At 44.5% G+C, this 20,873-nt stretch overlaps 1 protein-coding gene across 2 annotated transcripts in view; it reads right to left on the bottom strand.

The window, feature by feature from the left end:
• LOC121599800 (transcription factor collier) overlaps positions 1–11,045 on the bottom strand; it is a 53,435-nt gene extending 42,390 nt beyond the window's left edge. For both annotated transcript variants that reach the window (XM_041927871.1, XM_041927872.1), the window contains exons 1-3: positions 10,664–11,045; positions 2,091–2,244; positions 1,874–1,937 (exon numbers count right to left, since the gene is read on the bottom strand). In XM_041927871.1, coding sequence (XP_041783805.1) covers positions 1,874–1,937; positions 2,091–2,244; positions 10,664–10,785 — 340 coding nt within the window. In that variant the 5' untranslated portion in view covers positions 10,786–11,045. The remainder of the gene's footprint in view (positions 1–1,873; positions 1,938–2,090; positions 2,245–10,663) is intronic.
• Positions 11,046–20,873: the final 9,828 nt, after the last annotated feature.

The raw sequence follows: 20,873 nt of genomic DNA, 5'->3' as shown, positions 1-20,873 counted from the left end.
CTTTCTCTCTATTTCTCCTGCTTGGACGCTTCGACGCCGGCAGAGAATCAAAACACTTAATTTTAATTGGATAAATTAAGGAGATAAAAAAGTTGCTCCTTGCCAGTTGGAAAGGCAACCAATTGACCAGTGTCGTGTTTATAAAGCTGTGGCGGTGTGGTAACCATTGTTTCAAGGGTGGGTTTTCAAAATCTTATTTGTTTTTGTCATGCGCTGTCGGAGTTGTGGAGGGTTGCAGTATGAAAAGGCATCCTATTCCTCTGTATCCAAACTACTCTTTCTCTTCTTGTGCGCTGCCATAAAACCATGTGTTAGGGAAGAAAAAGGCACGCCAGAAGTTTTGCATACTTTCAGATGGTTTCTAGCTGGAGTAGGTGATTTAATTTGAACCCAGAAGTTGACCATACACGATCCCATCACGGCAACCGTGAAGGAAAAGTGTTTTCTTGGGATTATATTTGCCCGAGGCCACCCATAGACACCTTGGACACTTTGGATGGTAGGTTTTCCAGGGAATGGCATTGCACCGCAGGACGTAATTGTTTGTTTGATTTATTATAAACAAAAACACACCTAACCCTCCTTCAAATCCTTCTTTCACGTACGGCAATCTAAAATGAGGGAAACGACATCGTAAAATAGCCATTGGTCATTTGTTACCGACTTCCGGGGCGCTATCTCTCCCCGGAGCTCTACAGGCTAAACTAAAACCAATAACCCTTGGGGAATGATTGGCCAGTTTATCTGCACCAGGGACGATACAATTATGAAAAATGGGTAAACGGATTCGCGTAAGCGTCCTTTATAGCGTCACATAAACAACCCCATCAACTGGTTTACGTTTCGGGACTCACTAGTAGTAGTCGTTGGTGGACATTAATGGTTAAATAATCCCTGCTTTATTTAAGGCTATACATCCCAACAACTATGACGTTCGGGTAAAGGTGTGGTGTAAAATTATCTTATTGGGTTGATGGGCTTATTTAAACTAGATAGCACTATCTTCTGCAGTATCTGTAGTTTTGTTATTTCCAGCTTTCCAGCAACTATAATCTGTATTCTCCCGAGACCTCTGTGTCACCTGGGGCCAGATCTGTGTAAAAAAACACATACACACACTACCAAACCATCTCCAAAATGTTCACCGGTTGAAAATTGCACCGATAAACATGGGACACCGCTGCCATGGCACGCTTACATTTTTCTGCACACTTTTACCTGTACCCGACAGCACGTTAACAATGTGCAAACATACGCCCGCAAATCCAACTCAGGAATCGCGTATGAATTATGCAATTATGCTAAACCAAGCGTATCAGAGCTCCAGCTCTATTCTGTTGGATTATCCCGGTATCTTGGGCAAGCGAACGGGCGCGTGTCTCTTCCCGTTGAGTTTTGCAGCATAGCTTATGGTATGCGTTTGTTTTGCGCTCTCCGCTTGTCTCCAAAGTTGTTCGTTATGCTTTGGTTTTTTATTTTTAAGCAAAAAAAGAGTTTTATTTTTGGTTCGTTTGCTTCCCTCTGTACCTGATTAAGCTCCACCGGTAATAAATGATTATACACGGGGAAGCCTTCTCCTTTTTCAGGTGTGCTAAAACATTCGCTAATTTGTTGCGCCACACCAAAAGCAGGCGGTAGGATTCAGCACCGCATCACGGTGGAATTCTGCTCGGTGGGCACCATTTGCATAAATTATGCACTATGTCCTGTTTGCACATGACACATCCCACACACACACATACACATTCGGCGGCATTCCGGACGATCGTTTGGGCTAATTAAAACTTTACCTACTTCGGAAAGAGGACTCCTTTGGGAGAGCCCGCAGTACCGCAGGATGTATGCCGGGCGTGCACTTCCGGGCACTACTTACCATTAGCGTAGAGCAGCTGCAACCGGTACTGGATGCCGTTGTTCGTCTTCTGGCCATCCGGTTCCTGCGATTGGGATTTAAGCGAGAGAGAGAGAGAGAAGCTCATTGTTAGTTTTAGTTGGTGACTTCCCGGCAGACACAAGGACGCTCGTACCGACCACTGCGTGGGGACTGTTGCGTGTCTTCGACCGACAATCTCGCCACCACCGCTGCTTACCTGATCCTTCTCGATGAAGCCGATGAAAGCGGTCCGCTCGATTTCGATGGGCTGGCCGGCACGATCGTACAGGGCGACCACGAAGTGGAAGAAGTTCGACTTTCGCAGATTGCTTGGCGGCTGCTTCTCAAAGTGTGCCCGTCCAATGCCCAAGCTGTGTGTGAGAGAGAGCGAAACGGGAAAGAGACGTGAATTAAGATTTGAAAGCATATCGAGCAGTGTTTATGTATCGCCGTGCCGCTAAAACCGTTTTCCAAAGCGAAAAGTCCCACGCCTGGAAGGTAGACTAACCGTACCGCATAGTCGCCAAAGCATCATGCGCTCCTCGAAAGCGGAACTGACTTCGACTGGAGAGCTGTAAAATTTAATTGAACTGTACACTGTACGCTTCAGCTAACACTGCGTCCTCGGCGTTCACGGGAATTTCGGTGCCACCAAATGCGTGCTCTCTGCGATGCCAAACGTTCGCTAAGCGATACGGTGTTGCTCGCCGGTTATCATAGCTGAACCGCCTGCAGGGTCTGCAAACGTACCGAACCGTCGAGATGGTCCTTTCGGTCTTTCCGGCAACACTTTCCGGCAGTGCACAGTGGAGTACAGCTTACCGATATTAAATTTATGATAACTGCTTCCCCTGTGCGTCCTGCTTATAATGCCGTCCACTCTAGGCCTCCACACCCTCGGCAATTAAGAAATGGGCTGACGCGAAGAGTGCCTCTGTGCGCGCAGGCAGCGCCAATTCTAACGACAGCACACCGTCAACAGCCTCTGGGGGCGAATGCAATGTCTTTATCAGGCAAGAATCAGGCAAGAACTCACCGTACCGTAGGCAACTAAGAGTCAAACGCGGCCACAACACATCATCTTTGTTAGCGGCGTCAGAGATGTCCTCTACTTTTTGAGTGCCTCTTCCAGTAGACTCGTGTGATTCAAACATGGTTCGCGGAAAACTCGCGCAAATCGTGTAGTGTGCAAAATTACACCCACACTAGTTTCACGCGAGATAGTTCCGCTCGGAACTGACACAAAGCTTTGTCAGCCACAAAACCACAACCACAGTGTGCTGTATCTGTATCTACAATGTTGTGTATGAGTCTGTCTGTCAGTCCGCCCTCTCGCCTGGACAGTCATTAACGCCGAGCACCGACTGCTACTACCATTAGCATTGCAAAGCAGTACAAATTTATTCAAAACGTACAGCCAATAAAATTTCATCGAAATATTGATAATACCCCAGCGGGCAAAAACGGCCAGGCGCAGGACGCGTCGGGTGTCGGCGAAACATAAATTGGCGAACATGGTGGCGGTTTGACCGAAACAGCGTTATTACCGTTTCCGTACTTGCAGTTCGATTTGAATTGCAGCTCTGGTTAGTGATGTTGAAGGAGAAGGAGGATGCAAAGGAGGTGCATCGTGGTGGGTTATGCTCACTACCGACATCCCCCCGCGGGAGGGTCCAGTCTATTCCGATCGGAAGTGTGTGATGTACAGCTTCATGCTTCGAGGGATCGAGCTGAAGTGAGAGAGACAGAGAGAGTGAAATTGTGCGCGGAATGGGCTTGTCGGAGAAAAAAAACTGCACCAACTGCAGGTGAAACTGCGGGACGGTGCGTGGAGGTGTTGATTGAGGTTTGGGATGTTTGTTTAACTGACCCGGTTTGAGCTGATGCAGCTCGTGCTAGAAGCTGTGTGATATAATTCATCGCCTTCAATGGACGATAAAGGTCTAATTGCTTGTGCGTTTGGGTTTATTTACAAGCGATGCAAATCTTTATGGGGTTGGAAGTTGAGTTATACTCGACCGTATAACCAGAGCTGTCAAAGCTGTTCGACAGATAAATGTCAAATTATGGATAGTACGATGAAGTAGGAAAGTATTATCTCTTCAAAAGGAAGGCTGGTTTTAAAAGGGTATAAAATCCAAAAACTCATACAGAAAACTTTTTCTCAGAATTCATATCCTTGTTTTTCGGTACCAGGTTGTAGGCACAATGTCCTGGTGATCTGGGACACCGACCAGTGGTATTGGAAGCACTCTTCTTGTTTGAATTTCCCTTCACAAACTCAGTGCATTTCGAAGGGTTTTCTAGCTGGCTCTCCACTGCTTAGATATCGTTGCAATATTGCACACTGAAACATCTGGTCTGTGGTTAGCCTGAGCCCAACGGCGTTACGGGTCACGCACGCAAATTACGTACGACACCAGCGAGACAGGGCAATAAAGAAAATATGTGATCCTAAAGCCCTGAACCATGCATATGACTAGGCAACTCGACCAATAGCACCCACCACACTACATTGGAATCGTTCTTTCGAGCCGTTTCCGCTTTGGTGAATTAGGCCGAAATTAGCCTTTAGCACAAGTCTGGGCTCCGGCACCGAGTGAAACGCTTATTGCCTACGCTGGCTAAAGGTGGCCTTGTTCAAATGGAGAACACATCGTTGCCCAACGATTGGAGGGAAGTCCTCTCTCCCATCGACTAAAACTGAAGTTGTTCATTCTTTACGAGTGTGACCAATTTAAATTGGTTACTAATCAAGTTTATCGGTTTGATATATTGTGAAACAGTCGGACTTCACTGGCGACCGTTCCGAGAAGAACCCATTTTGGAGCATCTCGTTTGAGGGAAAGTCAAACGCATGGATATCTGCTGGGATCAATAATAATATATGAGTGGTAAAAGGAGCGTATGTATGTGCAGTGCTCATACAATGTGTCTCCGCTTCTATATTTGACATCTTTCGTTTAGAATTTCAAACTGTACCCGTGGTAGCACGTGCTAGAAAATTGAAGTGGACATGAGCGTTTAAGTTCCACCCGACCCGAAAATCACAATCGAAAGTGAAAGACATAAAGCATCCCGAATGTTGAATGTTTTTTTTTGTTGTTGGTACACATACCTTCGAGGACATATCAGAGCGAACAAAAAAGAAAGCTCCCATATTGGGGTTATCGAAAGGGTTCGTAGCTCTGGAGCTAGAACTATTGCAGGCCTGGTGTCGGTTGAATAATTGAATTACGATGTTCAATTGTTCGGAGATCGTACAACGCAACATCAGCAGTGAACACAGTCAGTTGTCAGTTCATAGAAAAAGGAAGGACGACAGATGGACGAAAAAAATGTCCCGCAAAACCCTTACACTGACAGCGCATCCGAAGACAAGTGCAGCGGGAGGATATTCATTGGAACTCGCTGGGGAGCCATCCGAAAAAGACGAACGTGCAATAACTCACCCGTTGGACTCAATGCGGTAAGGGGTGGAAGTTGGTTAGAGGTTTTTCGTGTCGGTTCAAAAAGCGTACATCGACGGGAAAGAGAAAAGATGTATGATCGAATGACTTACTGTCCGGTTCTGATAAATGTTCGACCGCATCTTGAATGAAGTATGTAGAACATTGTAGAAATACAACAAAAAAACACATCCTGCTAAATTGATCTACCTTAAACACGACAAATGTGCCCAACTTGTCATGTAGGTGACATAATGTTCTAGAACAGTTTTTGCAACGCTTCAATTGAAATTGGAGATGAAATATTCAATTCCAGGTGGACAGGTTGCAAGTTTTCCTCCCGGGTTTGCATCCTCCGTACCTTTAAACCCACTTAAAGTGTGATACACCGCAGCGTGGACACGGCGAGGTTTAATTTTAATTACTCGCGACATTAATTGAGCCGTCGATTGACAGATCAGCGAACGATCATCGACCACCATACATGCACCACCATCAGCACATGCTAGCACAAAATTAATCCCAATCGGCAAACGCTGGACACCGTGCACCGTGGGAGGGTATGAGAGGGGTGTATTTCATCGTTGTTTCGCGATTCGCGATAAAGTGATAATTTTATCCAGCACCGCTCGTGACAAATATGATTTGATTTGGTGGAACTTTCATCCACCGAAGTCGGCGAGGTCGGCGAGGGGGGGGGGGGGGCGAAAGATAACCGAACAAATTATTGCAATTGGTAATGGTCGCGTGGTGGTGCTGCAAATTAAATACTCACCGCAGTTCGTGCGGTTTGTTGCCCGTTTTCGCGGTGTTTTAATCCGATTATGCTACTTGGAGGCGGATGGAATTCGATTAGTGGTCGGTAAATCGCACCCAATTTGGGTGCAATTTGTGTGTCTCATTGCGAACAGAGAGTGGGGAAAAGCGTTTTTCCGGTGTTATTGTTTTTAAGCAAGCGTATTATGGCTCGAAACTGATAATTACTGTTTAACCGGTGCGTGATTGTTGTGTGTTTCAAAATGAATTAATTTGATGGTTAACAAGACAGGAGTATCATGATTTGACAGCCCTAATAAAGTTCCCATAATAGATAATTTACCATACAAAATTTAAAAAAATAATATTGGCAATAGTTTAAGTTTTGTTTTTTGAAATTGTCTCTAGAGTAGGACTCCTTCTTCAGTAGACACTCGGAATTTGAAGAAGAAAGCAATATATATTACTATTTTTTTTTTTTTCAGAAAAACCTGGCTCCAGCAGCGTTAGGCCGTTTACTAAAATTAAGAAAATAAGTTGATTTTTTATTAGATTCAAAACTATAATCCAGATAACTTAAACAAAAATGAACTAGAATTTATTTTTAAAAGATAATCTTTTAGCAATATATTGAAGACATGAAACGGCTGGAGTTTTGTAGGACTAGACAAGTTTAAGATTATACATTATCAAATATTGTTTCTTCAATTGTTTGAGAAAAATAAATCTAGTAAAATTTCAACTATTTTCAAATAGAACATTATTTTTTAAGTCTTTCAATGAAGACACAAAATACAATTAAACTGACGAGCCCTGAAGCCACCATATTAGTTTGCAAATTAACCTATTGATAATTTAAGCCTCTCTCTCACCAACTCGGATTGAACTCAGTGGCAATCAAATGAGCAAGCAGCACGTTCTGATTCGATGAAAATTAATTTCCCTTCACCATATGTCGACAAGCGCCCAGAAAGCGAAACCGCACTTTCCCAAAATGCCACAGAAATCCATGCCAATAAGGCTCGTTCGGGGTTTGTGTGGTAAACCGATGCACACGCCAAGCTGCCTATTTACCGTCAAGCATCATTAACCGACACTTGATGAAACCATAAACCGTTGGTCTTTGCCATACAAATGCCTAACCTAACCACAATTTGTATGTGTGTCGGAAGCCTCGACATCCACATCCAACTCATTCCCGAGCATGGTGTGGTGGGCGTAAAATACAACTATCGTTCGAGCTCTCGGTTGTCTCGAGCGGTACCACACTCAATCTCTTCTTCCACATTCTACGGTTGAGGTAGGATTAATTGAATTTGAATTTAACCTCATCATTATACGGAGCGTTCTCGAGTCGGGCAACACACCGGGACAGACGCCCCGGTACGAGCCTGCTTCGTTACGCTGACGATGTTGATGTTGACGCTCTCATCAGCACAAACACATCAGACCATCCACAATCGACCACATTCTCGGATGGTGCAATTTCGGTGCGATGAACGATGTTAATCGGTTTCCGCCCGACCCCAGTCAGCCGCCCGTGCTTCAATGGCGACGCCTTTCTCTCCCGCACCCGGGAGTGCGTCATCACTCGACTAGATCACATCACGGCGGGGGATAGCTTTCATCGAATCGAAAACGGTGCACTGACAACTCCCACATTGCGCACATTTGGGCGGAAATGGTGGCATGAGGAGTGTTGGGGGTAAATAATACTCCAAAAAACGAGCATCTCCCCCCGTTTTTTTGTTTTTATGGGCCAATGTTCATATGCCGAATTATGGCGCTGCAATTGCTTTGATGATATGCTCGCTTTTGATGGTTTTTGCTGTGTGTGATGATGTGTGAATGGATCGTTTAGAATCGTGTGCAGTCCTAATTGATTGGAAACATAGTGCTGTGATAGTTAAACACGGTGAGACGGCATAGTTAAGCAGTGTTCGTCAAGTGATAGCTTGAAGATGATTCTCATGCAATAACCGTATAAAATGTGATACTTAATTTAATGAGTATTTTTGTTTATCTTTTGAGTCATTTCCATTTGTATTCATTTACAGTGAATTAATGAACCATGACATTCAGCGGGCCGTTGTCCTTTTTGGTCTGGTCTATTATTGACAAAGGAGACAAATAACTACCCAAACGAAAATAGACATCCACTAATCTCATATCAAATCCCTCCGGGGACAAAGGCACACAATTAACCAAACCTTTCCCAAAATGGACCGGCGAAATGTCGAGGACGAAACAACCTACACACGAAACATGCCTCGTGTGGACAATATCAATGAATTATTTTTGGCAAAACAGGTGAGCGAAGCCCATAATTCGGAAACAAATAAGTGCCACTCAAGTCTACCTCAAAGGAAGGCAACGTAGAATGACATCCCCCCCGTACGTAGGGGATCGATATTCTTAGGACGCAAAAAAAAAGAGGATAAAAATAAATGAGCACATAACACGCGTTACAATGGTACGCTTATTTTGGGAGAAGACAGCCACAGTGACAACGTGTCATGCAATGTTTAATTATGTAGCATGGGTGGATTATCGTATCGCTGGTATTAGCAGACGATTTTATCAATTTATTATCGGCTCTTAATAGGCATCAAATTAGTTTCTTTCGTTGTATTGTAATTATGTATGAAAGGTTAATGAAATATGAAATGGTTCGTATAGTCATTGTAGTTTAGATATTTTCAAAGTGAGCTTTTGATTGGTTTTGCATCATCTTGACCAAAAAAAATGTATTAATGTTAAGTTTATTCGCATAAGAATTGGCTTGTACAGACTCGAGACATTCACGGGAAGAACTGATTACTTGATCAAGCAATTCTTTTCAACCTGTTTCGGGTTGGCATGACCGTTTACAGTGGAACAGAAAAATTTGTTCCAAAACAAGCTGGGAGCACATCAAACAAGTATTACCAACACATCAATGTACAGATTTATATTTAACTCAAAATATTTAACCGTTAGCAATACGACAAGGACCTTCATGGTCATCTGACAACCCAACCATTAATTTAAATAATACTGAACTGTGTATTATCAAAAGTCTCCATGCAAAAGCAACATAGAATACGAAGAAAGAAGATAAAAAAACCCGTTTACTAAACGCTTACTTTCAAACATGTCCAGTGCTAAATGGTGCTCCAATTTATCTCTTGATTTTATCTTTTATCCTCTTACAGCCATCTTATCGCAGTGAATCGACACAGCAAGAGTAACTTTTTCAATGTAACGAACGCAAAAAAGCGCTGAACATGAGCAGAGAACACAAAAAGTTCTTTCCCATCATCCAAAGATAGGAAACGCGAAAACCCCGTCGGGGAAGACGACGAAAGAGAAAAACCCCCCGACAACAGGTCGCAAAGATTGCAACGAACCAACATGACCAACAGGCAGCAAACCTCGAATAAAACGCTCTCCAAAAAAAAAAACTCTGTCAAGAATCACTTGCCACATCAACCGTACTACGGGCGCAACAACTGCACACCAAACGGCATCAGAAGGAAGCACAGCAGAACACGAACAGATCAAACGGTTTATACGGCAAGAGTATCGTTGCGCACAAATTTTGCCCATTTCTCCAACGAGCGGGATGACTCCATTGCTTCTCCTCCCACCCGACAGCAGAACGCTCTCCTTCATGGAGCTGAACAGCGCGACCGGTGTTAAAACAAACAGTCGTATTAGTCACTTAACACCCCCGGATGGACGCTGTGCTGCTGCTGCTGCTGCTAACAGCGGACGCCCTCGGGGTATCCTTTCTTCGTTCGCAACATCTGGTAGCTGCCCCCTGGCCGGGGGGTGGAGTAGTCGAAACCTAACCTTACCAACACACGCAAACGCCACTGCTGGAAGTTGATCCTGCCTGTAGGTGTGTTTGTGTGTTTGCCTACCTTTCAGGCGAAGCCGTTGTTTAGCTTAGAAGTGAGTCTTTTACAGACGTGCGTGGTTATGTTTTTTCCTCCATTCTCTTTGTTTGGGGTGCATAAAAACGAAGCTGCACGATAAAGTGAGAACATAATCGGGCGTGCATCTGACACAAACTTTTACCTATCCGATACTATCGAAAAGGGTTTGATGATGGAGTAGCGTCATCGATGTGCTCGCCCATGTCGCGGTTGTTTGGAAGCTACACAACCACTCCCCTCTCTCTATCTCTCGCTCTCTCCCTTCAGCCATTGAACCTCCGCAGTGGAGCGCATTTAGCACATAAATTATGCGAGTAAAATCGCGATCATAAATTCGCCGCAGCCAAGCAACCGGGGGCAGCAGCCCCCGTTAGGTTCGTAAAGCGGGCACCACCACCGAGTTTTTATCAACCCCGAGCGATCTTAATTACTGTTGAGCGCAAAAACCGCGAACTGGCAAAGTGTCATCGACGGTTGTCCCGGGCAGAGCGGTGATTTATGGACCGCGTAAAATTTGCTCAATCGCGCGGGGCTTTTGTTGGGCTCAGCCCGAGTATGGTGAACGGTTTGCGGTAGAATTTAAAACGCTGTCTGCGGTTGCGGCCACTTCACAGCATTGATACACTGAAACGAACTTAAAACGTAGCAACGGAAACGGTATTTACTTTGCCTGATCGACGGCCGGCTGCATCCAGGCGCGGGCCCCGAGCGGTTCCTCCTTGAGCGATGTCATCGGGCCGCGGGGCTGATTCATGTCTGCCCCGGTCGGTGGCAGGCCGAACATCATGCCACCGGCACCGCGCGGCACCGAGGACGGATAGAGCTTCCGGCCCCATTCCAGCTCGAGCGTGGGCCAGGGCGAGGCCGAGCTAAAGCCCGGCACGGTCTCGTCCGAACGCAGCTTTAAACCGTTATCGTACACGGTGGACCACAATTTTTCTCCGTTTGCTGCAGGTCGAATCCGCCGCCGCGCGTGGATTCGATCAAGCTGGCGGGTCGGGTCGCGCTTGGTTTTTGGTTCTGCAAAACTACCCGCCTTCACAGAAAGCAATTATCACTTTTTCACCACATGCACCGCGGACACACTGCAAAAAGCGCACTAAATTAAAGCACAATCCCGCACACAACACAGCAAGGGTGACTAGATCACCGTGGTAGCACTACCGTGTGACGTTAGCAACAGAGTTACTCGCACTACAGACAAACATACACACACTCACACACAATTACCCTGAAGGAAATTCCCAAACCCGCTGGAGCGATGGATATGTGCTAACGTATCTTGGGCCAGAATCCGTTCAATTAGTTATCGATACCATCAAACACCACAACACGCCCGTACTGGAGGATGGGAGGACCCGCGAGAATACACTCTGGAGACTACTTCCGTCCCCTGATGGATGGACCCGAACCGTTTTTTCAGCTCAGCGCCACGCGTGGGACAGCCAAACGCAACGCGTAACACCACCAGGACCGTCAAGGTGAAGGATTGGGCCAGAACTAGTCTCGGCCGAGGCAAAGAACGCAGCCCAAGTCGCACAGATAACGGCAGAACGGTAGGTTAGCGCCCGTGGTTCGGATGCACACTTTCGATCCCTCCAGAGATTGTAAGCGTTCGTCCCGTGTGACTGCAAAACCCCAACTGAAAAATTTCCGCACGGACCAAAGTTACGATCGTAACCGTTTTGGTCCGTCCGGGCTGCTCCGACGCTGCTGTGCGGCATGTGCGCGCACCCTTGCTGCTGCTGCTGCTGCTATTGTTGCTGCGCCTGAGTGTTGGGTGAGACAGCTAGAGTGTGCGTGCGAGTGGGATATAACGGTGCCGCGTTTGCCGTACCGCTTCGGCCAATCTCATCCCATCGCTTTTCGTGGAAATTTCGCGTACTGCTGGCGGTATACGTGTGTGTGGTGCTATCTCGCTTCGGCACAGCCATCCCCGAGCGACCGTTAAGCGGCCGGGACAGGTCCCAGCAGTACGAAAAGGATATCTCCAGAGTGAAATCACATCGGTCCCAGCAGACTCCGCCCCAAAGTCCCAGGGCTGCTCAAGCACGCGTGTGTGCGCTTTGTTGCGTGCTCGTTCTGGCTGCTGGCTGCGTAAGGGTCCGGTGTTAAGGGAAGTGAAAGCTCCTGTCGCCTGCACGCTCACGATGATTAAGGGTGGCATGAAGGGGAGGAAAGATTGTAAACAAAGTCACTCATGAGTGCTGGGCGATGGTTAAGGCTCGTTTCCATGTGCAAGTTGTGCTTTTCGTTAAGGAGTTTCTCAAACGCAACATCAGGACTGTTGTACTTTATGTAAAATCCAGTTTTTTCTTAAATGCTATGCAGTTGTTTGGCAATTATTTTTACTAGTGTTTTCGTTGTATCCCAATCATTACCCCTATTTGTAATGAATCAATTCATTCTGACTTGTGCTAGATGAAATTAATTAGTTGATTGTAAGAGAGTAAGATTACACATTTAGATAATTAACTTGGTAACTAATTTTAAGTCTTTTTCTACAGCATTTTTCAGTCAATCAGTCAATTTTTCAGTTGATGTATACTATGATCCTTTAAATTGTTTACAAAATATGACACTGTTTGATCGTTTGGTATCAACAACATTTCTGTTTCTAAGTTGCAATAGTCCTCAAAACTTTAAATTTAAATTTAATCTGTTTAAATAAGATTACCTCAGTTTTTTTTTGGCAAAGGAATTGGAAGCGAAATGTTGTCTATGTCATTCTATTATAAGGCTGCTGAACGACCCGAAACACTCTTGGATTTTAAATCCTAATTAAATCTTGTTTTTGTTACTACATCTTTTGTAAATCGTTTTGTCTAGAAGAACTAATTGACTGTGACTTATTGATAACAGTTGCTGAGAGAAGGGCTACAAGATATCAATTGGAGACGGTGTGTCTTTAGATTGGACACTAGGACATATCCGTTTAGCAATGTATAGTAAAATATCTACCTCTTTAAAGTAGCTTAATTGGGACTTTGTTGCTATTGATCATGCATCTAAGGACAATAATACCACAAACAAAAACATGTTTTATTTTTTTCAAGTAGGACCTTTGCGAGCAGGGCGCTCATGAGTAACTCACTGTCAGCATGCAACCGTAAGCTTAAGGCTCTCATCTCAGCTCGTGGAACGAAAGCTTCCATTTCCCCTTAGATCAACCCCTCCGACTGCCGGTGAACAGAAAGAGAACGCACGTGTTTGAGCAGCCCTGGGACTTCGGGGCGGAGTCAGCTGGGACCGGGGATGCGTGATTTCACTCCAGAGATATCCTTTCCCCGTACCGATTCCCAACAAACCGATGGATGGGATGAGATTGGCTGAATGTGCATGCACAGTGTGTCCTCTCTTTCTTCCCTCTATCAGCACGATCGCATCTGTTCGAAGCATGCGCACAGCGTCCATCGCGTGGTAAATAAAAATAGCAAAAAATCCCTTCACTAATCGCCCGCCAACAGTGGAACGTGAACTTGTTGCGCTTCTATTTTTCTTTCTGCCATCGAACGGCCAAGCTTAACCGCCGTTCAAAGAAGGCGTGTTTCGTGGGTCTTTACGTGTGAGTTTTGCGTGTTTTTATTTTGTTGTTTTGTTGCACCAACCAATTTTCTTTTCATGTTTTCAGCTCTTTTGTTCAAGTTTGCTGCCTGAGCCCGTCCCGTTCCATTCCATTCCGTTGCGTTGCGCGTTTATTTGTTCAATTTTGTTTCTTCCGGCTCCCGTACGGGTCCATACGCGTGCTTTGTTCGTAACCAGTTCCGGGGGATTTCTTTTCTTACCCTTTTTTGTACCAGGGGTGCTCTCTCGGTTCATTTTCACTAATGAAGAAATGATTGGATTGCATCGGTGCACTAGGTGGTGCTCCTCGCGACAGCGGAAAGGGGGAGTCGTCTCGAGACTTGTCGGAATTGTGTTTCTTGAAAAATGAATTCCACCCCTCGCTTTCGTTCCCCACACAAGCTTTACCACTAGTGCATGCACTACCGCCATGCAGCGGCCACACATTCAGCGTGCCAAGCACACCAGCAGAGCAGAGCACGGATGGTACGTGGTGTACGTAGTGTGTTCCCGTAATGAGCGTACGTGCTCGGAAATGCATAACTTTGGTGCTTCGTTTGATTGGTTTCTTTGCTGTTGTTTGCCTACCCCGTTTGTTCTTTGCCAACTTCAGCCCCAGCCGTCAGTGCGTGTCAGCTCGTTATGGTGCAAAAATGTCAAGAATCCCGCAAATGGATGTCATTGACAGATGAGGTTGTTCATGGTTGTGGTGCGAGAAAGAGTGTTTGTTTTTTTCTGCGCGAAAGGTTAAAACTTGAATAAAATGTTGGAATTTTCACACCCAGTGGAAGTGTTGGCATAGTATGCAAGTGAAATGATAACAAGTGACACATGGAGTGAAAATTGATCACGTAAAATCATTTGGTCCAACTTACGAAATCCTTTTTTTGTCTATTAGTAAGCAAAATTATGCATTTTGCCTACCTTTTAGGCGCAATGTTAGAGGGCGCGCATTCCAAACGGTGAACCGTTGCAACATTGTGTAAACAATATTGACTTTAGGATCGTTCTTTAAACAGTCTAAACTGAGTAAATTATCAGATTTTTTTTCCAAAACAGGACTTAATCATTCAACTCTTTCCAGCCCGCCTGTCCAATGTCCTGCCTTCTAGAAAGCTGATTTGTTATGTGCAACAAATGATATCCATATCATTCGATCCGATCAGCTAACCCTTTTCTGTTCCTATTAGATAAACGATAGAGCCATATGAATGCATTTTCTCATTTTCACAACGACTACGACCTAGGTGTGATAAACCCCACGCATCTTCCCCGTCACACATATGCTTAAAGGGTTTTGCGGTAAACAAAACCAATGAAAAAAGACGTCCAACCGGTTGTGAAAAGCCCCTTTTTACGAAATTCCCAGCGAAAAAGTGCCCCCGGGTGTCCACACGGGATGGGAAAAAAGGTTTAGTCATCTTTGTTTTACTTTTCGTCCAGCCACAAACTCCTCGGCCCATGTCCATGATCACCCCTTTCGAAACGCACATACGCAGTGGGTCAAATCCTCGACTCCCGGACGTTTGGGGTGAGGGCGGGCACCCATCCCGATTGGTCGTAAATATCCCGTGGTGACACATGCCACAAGCATATTCCACACCAGCGGGGGAGCAAGAGCTTCCGTGGCAAAAGGCGCACAAGCAAAACAAATAACTTGAAGGTTACGGTGAGGTAGAGGCACCAATGCCGTCGATGATTATCACTCCTGATGGCCGATGGCGAAAGGCTGCCGCCCCAAAAAGGACAGACAACGTGTAGATGAGTACGTTTACTAGCACACACATGCACACCTCCGTCTCTGTGGGAAAACGGTAACTCCCGGGCCCGGCAGTGCGGTCCGGTTTTTCCTGTCGAAAAAGTGTCGGAAACTCAAAAAAAGCGAAAAATCCTTTGGACAAAAAATTCATTGGAGAGGCCCTACCCCATGCGCAATGTCTCTCTCTCTTGTTTCTCTCTTTTTGCCTCTCACACTCCCAAACACAACCTACCGATACCGAGCAACCCCCGAAAGGGGTTGATTAATCCCATTAGATAGTGCGCTGACCGCAAAAAAGCGGTCCACCCCGCTGGGGACTCATAAATTCATCAATTTCTAAATTGACCAGACCCGGAGGCAGCTTCTTCGAGCCGGAGTCACCCGTGAACCGTGCACTACAGGAGGCATTTCGTTGGTGGGTTTGCCCTTTTCGCAAACGTAGAAATACCCGCACACACACACACACCAAAGTGTAGGATCGGCCTGCAGGAAGGGTTGGGTAAGCCCGAGGAGTGGCAGAATACTGCATTGGAACGTTGCCGCAACCGGAAGCAACACCGGCAACACATGGATTCAATCAGCTGCAGTGAAGCGTAGTCAAATCTGAAGCGATTTCGGGCCTGCCAAGCTTAAAGCGTCATATTTGTTGGGTTTAATCCTTTCGCAGCAATTCTGTTAGGCAGAATGCATACCATAGGCAGAAGGGCTTTTTTGTTTTAGGAAATTTGGTCTATTCTCACAGGAATCGATGATGCTTGAGGTTTGGTTTTGAAGACGTCGCAAAGGGACTATTAACAGCAGTTTTATGAGTTTCCGTTGAACTTTTGCATTCTTTTCCTAGAGACCGCCTTAAAACTTGAATTTGAGACATTCCATGATGTTCCTAATTGAATAACTTTATTGTTATTAGAAGAAAGCACAAACTGAGCCCTGTTTCGTGGTAACTTTAACTTGAATACACATCTTCTTCTTCTTTGGCTCAACAACCGTTGTCGGTCAAGGCCTGCCTGTACCACTTGTGGGCTTTGGCTTTCAGTGACTAATTGATTTCCCCCCATAGCAGGATAGTCAGTCCTACGTATGGCGGCACGGTCTATTTGGGGATCGAACCCATGACGGGCATGTTGTTAAGTCGTACGAGTTGACGACTGTACTACGAGACCGGCTTGAATACACATACGTTACGAATTATTGGCCAAGGTCTGCTGTAGAATACTGTAACTTATTTTATTTTGCGTATCATATCTAGTTTTCCGACAGATGTCCGTTTATCCTGGATTAACGGTTACAATAGCTTAAATACAGGACATTGATACATGTATCCCTTTTCGAGCGACATATCCCGTAAAAGTAACAATTCAAAAGAGTTCTAGGTATTAAAAATGAAAAATAAAACTATTTTAATATGTAAAGAAAATACATACTACAACATCGTAAAAGTATTGAAAACTAAAATATGTTTTAAATGAATGAAACAAAGCATGCTAAACATTAAATCCAGACAAGAAAAATCTCGTTTCAACGAAGATAAGCCCACGGATAGGTACAACATAAGCTAAGTAATGAAATAAATAAAACTCCTTCATAGAAATATATCCGCAGTGTTGTATCATTAATCATACTTTCTGCACACATGTCATGGGTTTAGCACGTCGCCATTACCACCAACTAAGCCAACATCACCTCATTCTCTCTCTCTCTCTCTCTCTCTCTCTCTCTCTCTCTCTCTCTCTCTCTCTCTCTCTCTCTCTCTCTCTCTCTCCCCTCTTTCACTGAGTACTATTCACTGTTTTTCGATTAAAAAAAGTAACTGTAAAAGCAACGAAGAACAAAATACAACTAGGATTTGCAAAGGTGTCATACAAACAGGCTCAAACAGAAGACGTGAACAAGGATGTTCACAAGGCAAAAAACAAGAAGTTCCATGCAATCATTGTTCTTGCTTTTGTGCAATCGAATGTACCTACCACGATCAAGCCGCGAAATGAATGTTTTGGTAAATATTCCATTCAGGTAGCCGACGCAGGTCCCGAGAGCTTTCCCAACCGAGCAAAACAGTGTTGCGAACGTGCGGCTAACGAAGCGAATTCCATGAAAGATGGGCTTGTGGTACTTTTTCTTTCGTTCGCTAAGCGATAGAGACAGAGAGAGAGAGAGAGAGAGTAAAAGACACGGAACTGGAAATTGTTAAAAATGTTCGTAGATTAAGGATCTGTAAATCTATACATTGAAATGTAAAAGGGAAAAAAACAATCTACCATGCGTTTTTAAGAGTTCGATGAAAGAACGTGCGAGCCAGAGGCACTTGGTTTTCCGTGAAAGAGAATGACTCGGCGAGTTCTGGCACAGTTCACCTCAGCAAAGTTTATCCTTCTGGAGAAGTCAAAAAGGTAAGGCACAAAAAAGGGCGGTCCACGAAAACAACCCAGCACAACAAGCGGCATGAAACTAAACATACATAAATACAAATTATTAGAACCGTACACAGAAGCGACCGGACAGAAGCGTCGCCGTCGTCGCCGTCGTCTGAAGGTGTCAAAGCGCGGGACGTAAACGGTCGATAAGGTCTCCAAGGGATGGACCACCACGACACCAGGTGGTAAATCCTATTCCCACCGTCGTCCGGGGGTTTTTCGCCTTGCCGTGGTCGGCGGCAAAAGGATTAAGCAAAGCCGATGGCGAGGAAACTTGGAAAGGACTGAGTGGCGGTGGTGGTAGGTCTCCGGATCCAATAGAAACATTGTTGGGAGGATCAATTTCTAAAGTCAACATACAAGCACATAAGCAGCATACCTCGGTCATGCGGTTTCTGGGATTTAGCTGGTGGGACGGCGCAGAGGATGAAAGCACGGAAATCTGGAACTTTGGATTTTTGCCGATCGTTTTGATGGGATGAGCCGTAACTAAAGTGGTTATTTATGGTGCGTGTTTATGTACCTACGAAGATGGCTTTTGAGCGCAATATTGCTACTGGAATGAATGGATGAGATAAATGAAAACGAAGAAGGAAGAAGGAAGAAAACAGTACAATGAACGATCTTGGTAGAGATGGCAAATCAATCTAGTTGAACTCCGGCCCGTCCTAGTAAAAGTTTGTCATGAGTTTACTTGTAATTAAAGATCCGACTTTTGAGAATAATTAAAACAAATAAAGGGCATTTCAATAATGACAGCCTAAAGTACATCAAGTAACAACGTGCAGCAATAATACAACCCCAAATAAGCCAGTTTGCAAACACTGGTAAATCCTTCCAAAGTATAAGATCTTAAAACCGTAATCTTTCACTTTGCTAACCTTCGCGGTTACACTAGCCCTTACAGGTTATCTATTCTTCTTTTTCTTTTGGCTCAACAACCGTTGTCGGTCAAGGCCAGCCTGTACCACTACTTGTGGGCTTGGCTTTCAGTGACTTATTGATCTCCCCCATAGTAGGTCCTAAGTATGATGGCACGGTCCATTTGGGGCTTGAATCTATGGCAGGCATGTTGTTAAGTCGTACGAGTTGAGGAACTGTACTATGAGACCGGCTGACAGGTTATCTGTACTTACAGGTATAATCAAGTAAACAAATAGCTAGTTCGGTTATAATACAAGACGGGCCTTGTGTACAGATTGATTAATGCCTTTATTTCATCCAAAGAAACTAATTAAAAATAGATCTGATTAGAGCATTAGGTAAAAAGATACAGTCATTTCAAAGTATCTCTCAATATTCAAAGATGCAGTCATTTGAAGTATCATGAAAATATCAATGATTCGAGCTTTAGTAAAAACTTGAACTTTGAAATGAAAGTCTTCATGAGCTACAAGTTGTACACAGATACATCTTATCATTTTGTACCTGAAACGGAATAAGCATTTGATTGTAGTGGATAGAAGTAGCAACTTCGCTAAGCCACTTGGTATTGAAGTCTGCATCGTTTAAACAGTTGGTTAGTTATTGCCTCATTAAAGACGATATTTGTCTGCAACCATGAGTCAGTATTTGCAACCGGTGATTGTAGTCAATAGTAGCCTGTAGGTGGAAGATAGATGAAGGATAGGTCATGATTCAGCTGTGACCAATCGTGACAAGAATAATTGGATTAATTTTAAAATTTGTGCTGTCGTGTGACCTTCATTATAAATTTTATTATTTTGAATCGTCTTCTTCTTGGCGTACCCGGTCATGCCGGCCTATACAGGCTTTCGAGACTTACTGAGTACCAGGCAGCTGAATAGTCAGTCCTTGCTACGCGGGGACGGTCCATATGAAGTATGACCCCACGATTATTATGATTACCTGGATTGAATTTATGATGCAATTGGACGTAGAATACGAATTATATGAACAATATTTAATCTCTTCTTTTTAGCTTTAATCTGTAATTACATTTTCTAGCTTTTGATCTTTATCAAACAGTTGAACAGAAATGTCAACAATAGGAATAATCCGACGTGTTAATTAAGAGGTTGCAATTAATTGAAGTTTGCACAAAAATACACTAGAGCTAGAGACCCAACAAAAAGGATCATATACTTATTATGCAAATAAAAATATCTTATTCAAACTTCCTGCATTATTCCATTATCCATTGTACACCCTAAAACAATGGTGATTGTTTGACTACGCACGATCGTTTGTTGATTAAAACAGTGCCTGGTGCTACCAGAACCTCCAAGCCTTAACTGAAATGCGCATAGACTGCTCGCATTAAAGCGATAAAGTAATTCATCACGACCAAACATAGCAAAACCCACCACTAACCAGGTGCCAAACAACAACACACAGGCACCCATTATTGGCGCTGGTCTGGCCTGTCAGTAGTAATTCATCTTTGCCTCTGCACAAACCGCGACCCCGCGACCTTTACGCGGGGGACAATAAAATGCAACGACTGCAAAACAATTCGCCTACAAATTACCGAACATCAGCTGCTGCTGCCCCACGGTGTACCCATTTGCCATTAATTAAAATAAATTGTAATTCACCCGCGCCATTCACGCGTCGCCCCAGCCTCAATAAATTTCCGAAAGCTTCGCTTGCACACGCATCCGCGAATATATTTCATTGGCCTTCCTGCTTGAACCAGCCTGCTTCGTCTCTGACCCGGTTTGCATAATGCATTGGTGGACATTTGAAGATATTTTTGTGCATGTTGCAGCGCTTCCCGATTCCCTCCTGTTTCCATTGCACCGCACGACCGAGTGCGGCCGGTGAGTTGACAATTGGAATGAATTGAAATAATAATTAATAATTTTACGATCATAAATAAAACAAATTTAATGACGTGGGGATTTTTGTTTTCCGCTCTGTTCCTCGCGACATTCTCCTGCGTTTGCGTTCTCCTCTTTTTTCGTACATGAGCTACCCACAATTCCCCACGCTCGGAAAACGCACTGGTTTTTTGGAGTTTTCTCTCACCTGAAGCGCACCAACAAAAAAAAAAGGTCATAATTTCCTCCCCACTATAAAGCGTGGAAAATGAATGCATTTTGTGAGTAAAGCGGATGAAAATTAAGAGCACACACAAACAAACATTCAACAATCGATTGATGCCTATTCATGTGT

The sequence above is a fragment of the Anopheles merus genome, chromosome 3L (genome assembly GCF_017562075.2).
Source record: "Anopheles merus strain MAF chromosome 3L, AmerM5.1, whole genome shotgun sequence".
In the NCBI taxonomy this organism is placed as follows: Eukaryota; Metazoa; Arthropoda; class Insecta; order Diptera; family Culicidae; genus Anopheles; species Anopheles merus.
This window is presented reverse-complemented; position numbering and strand designations above follow the sequence as displayed.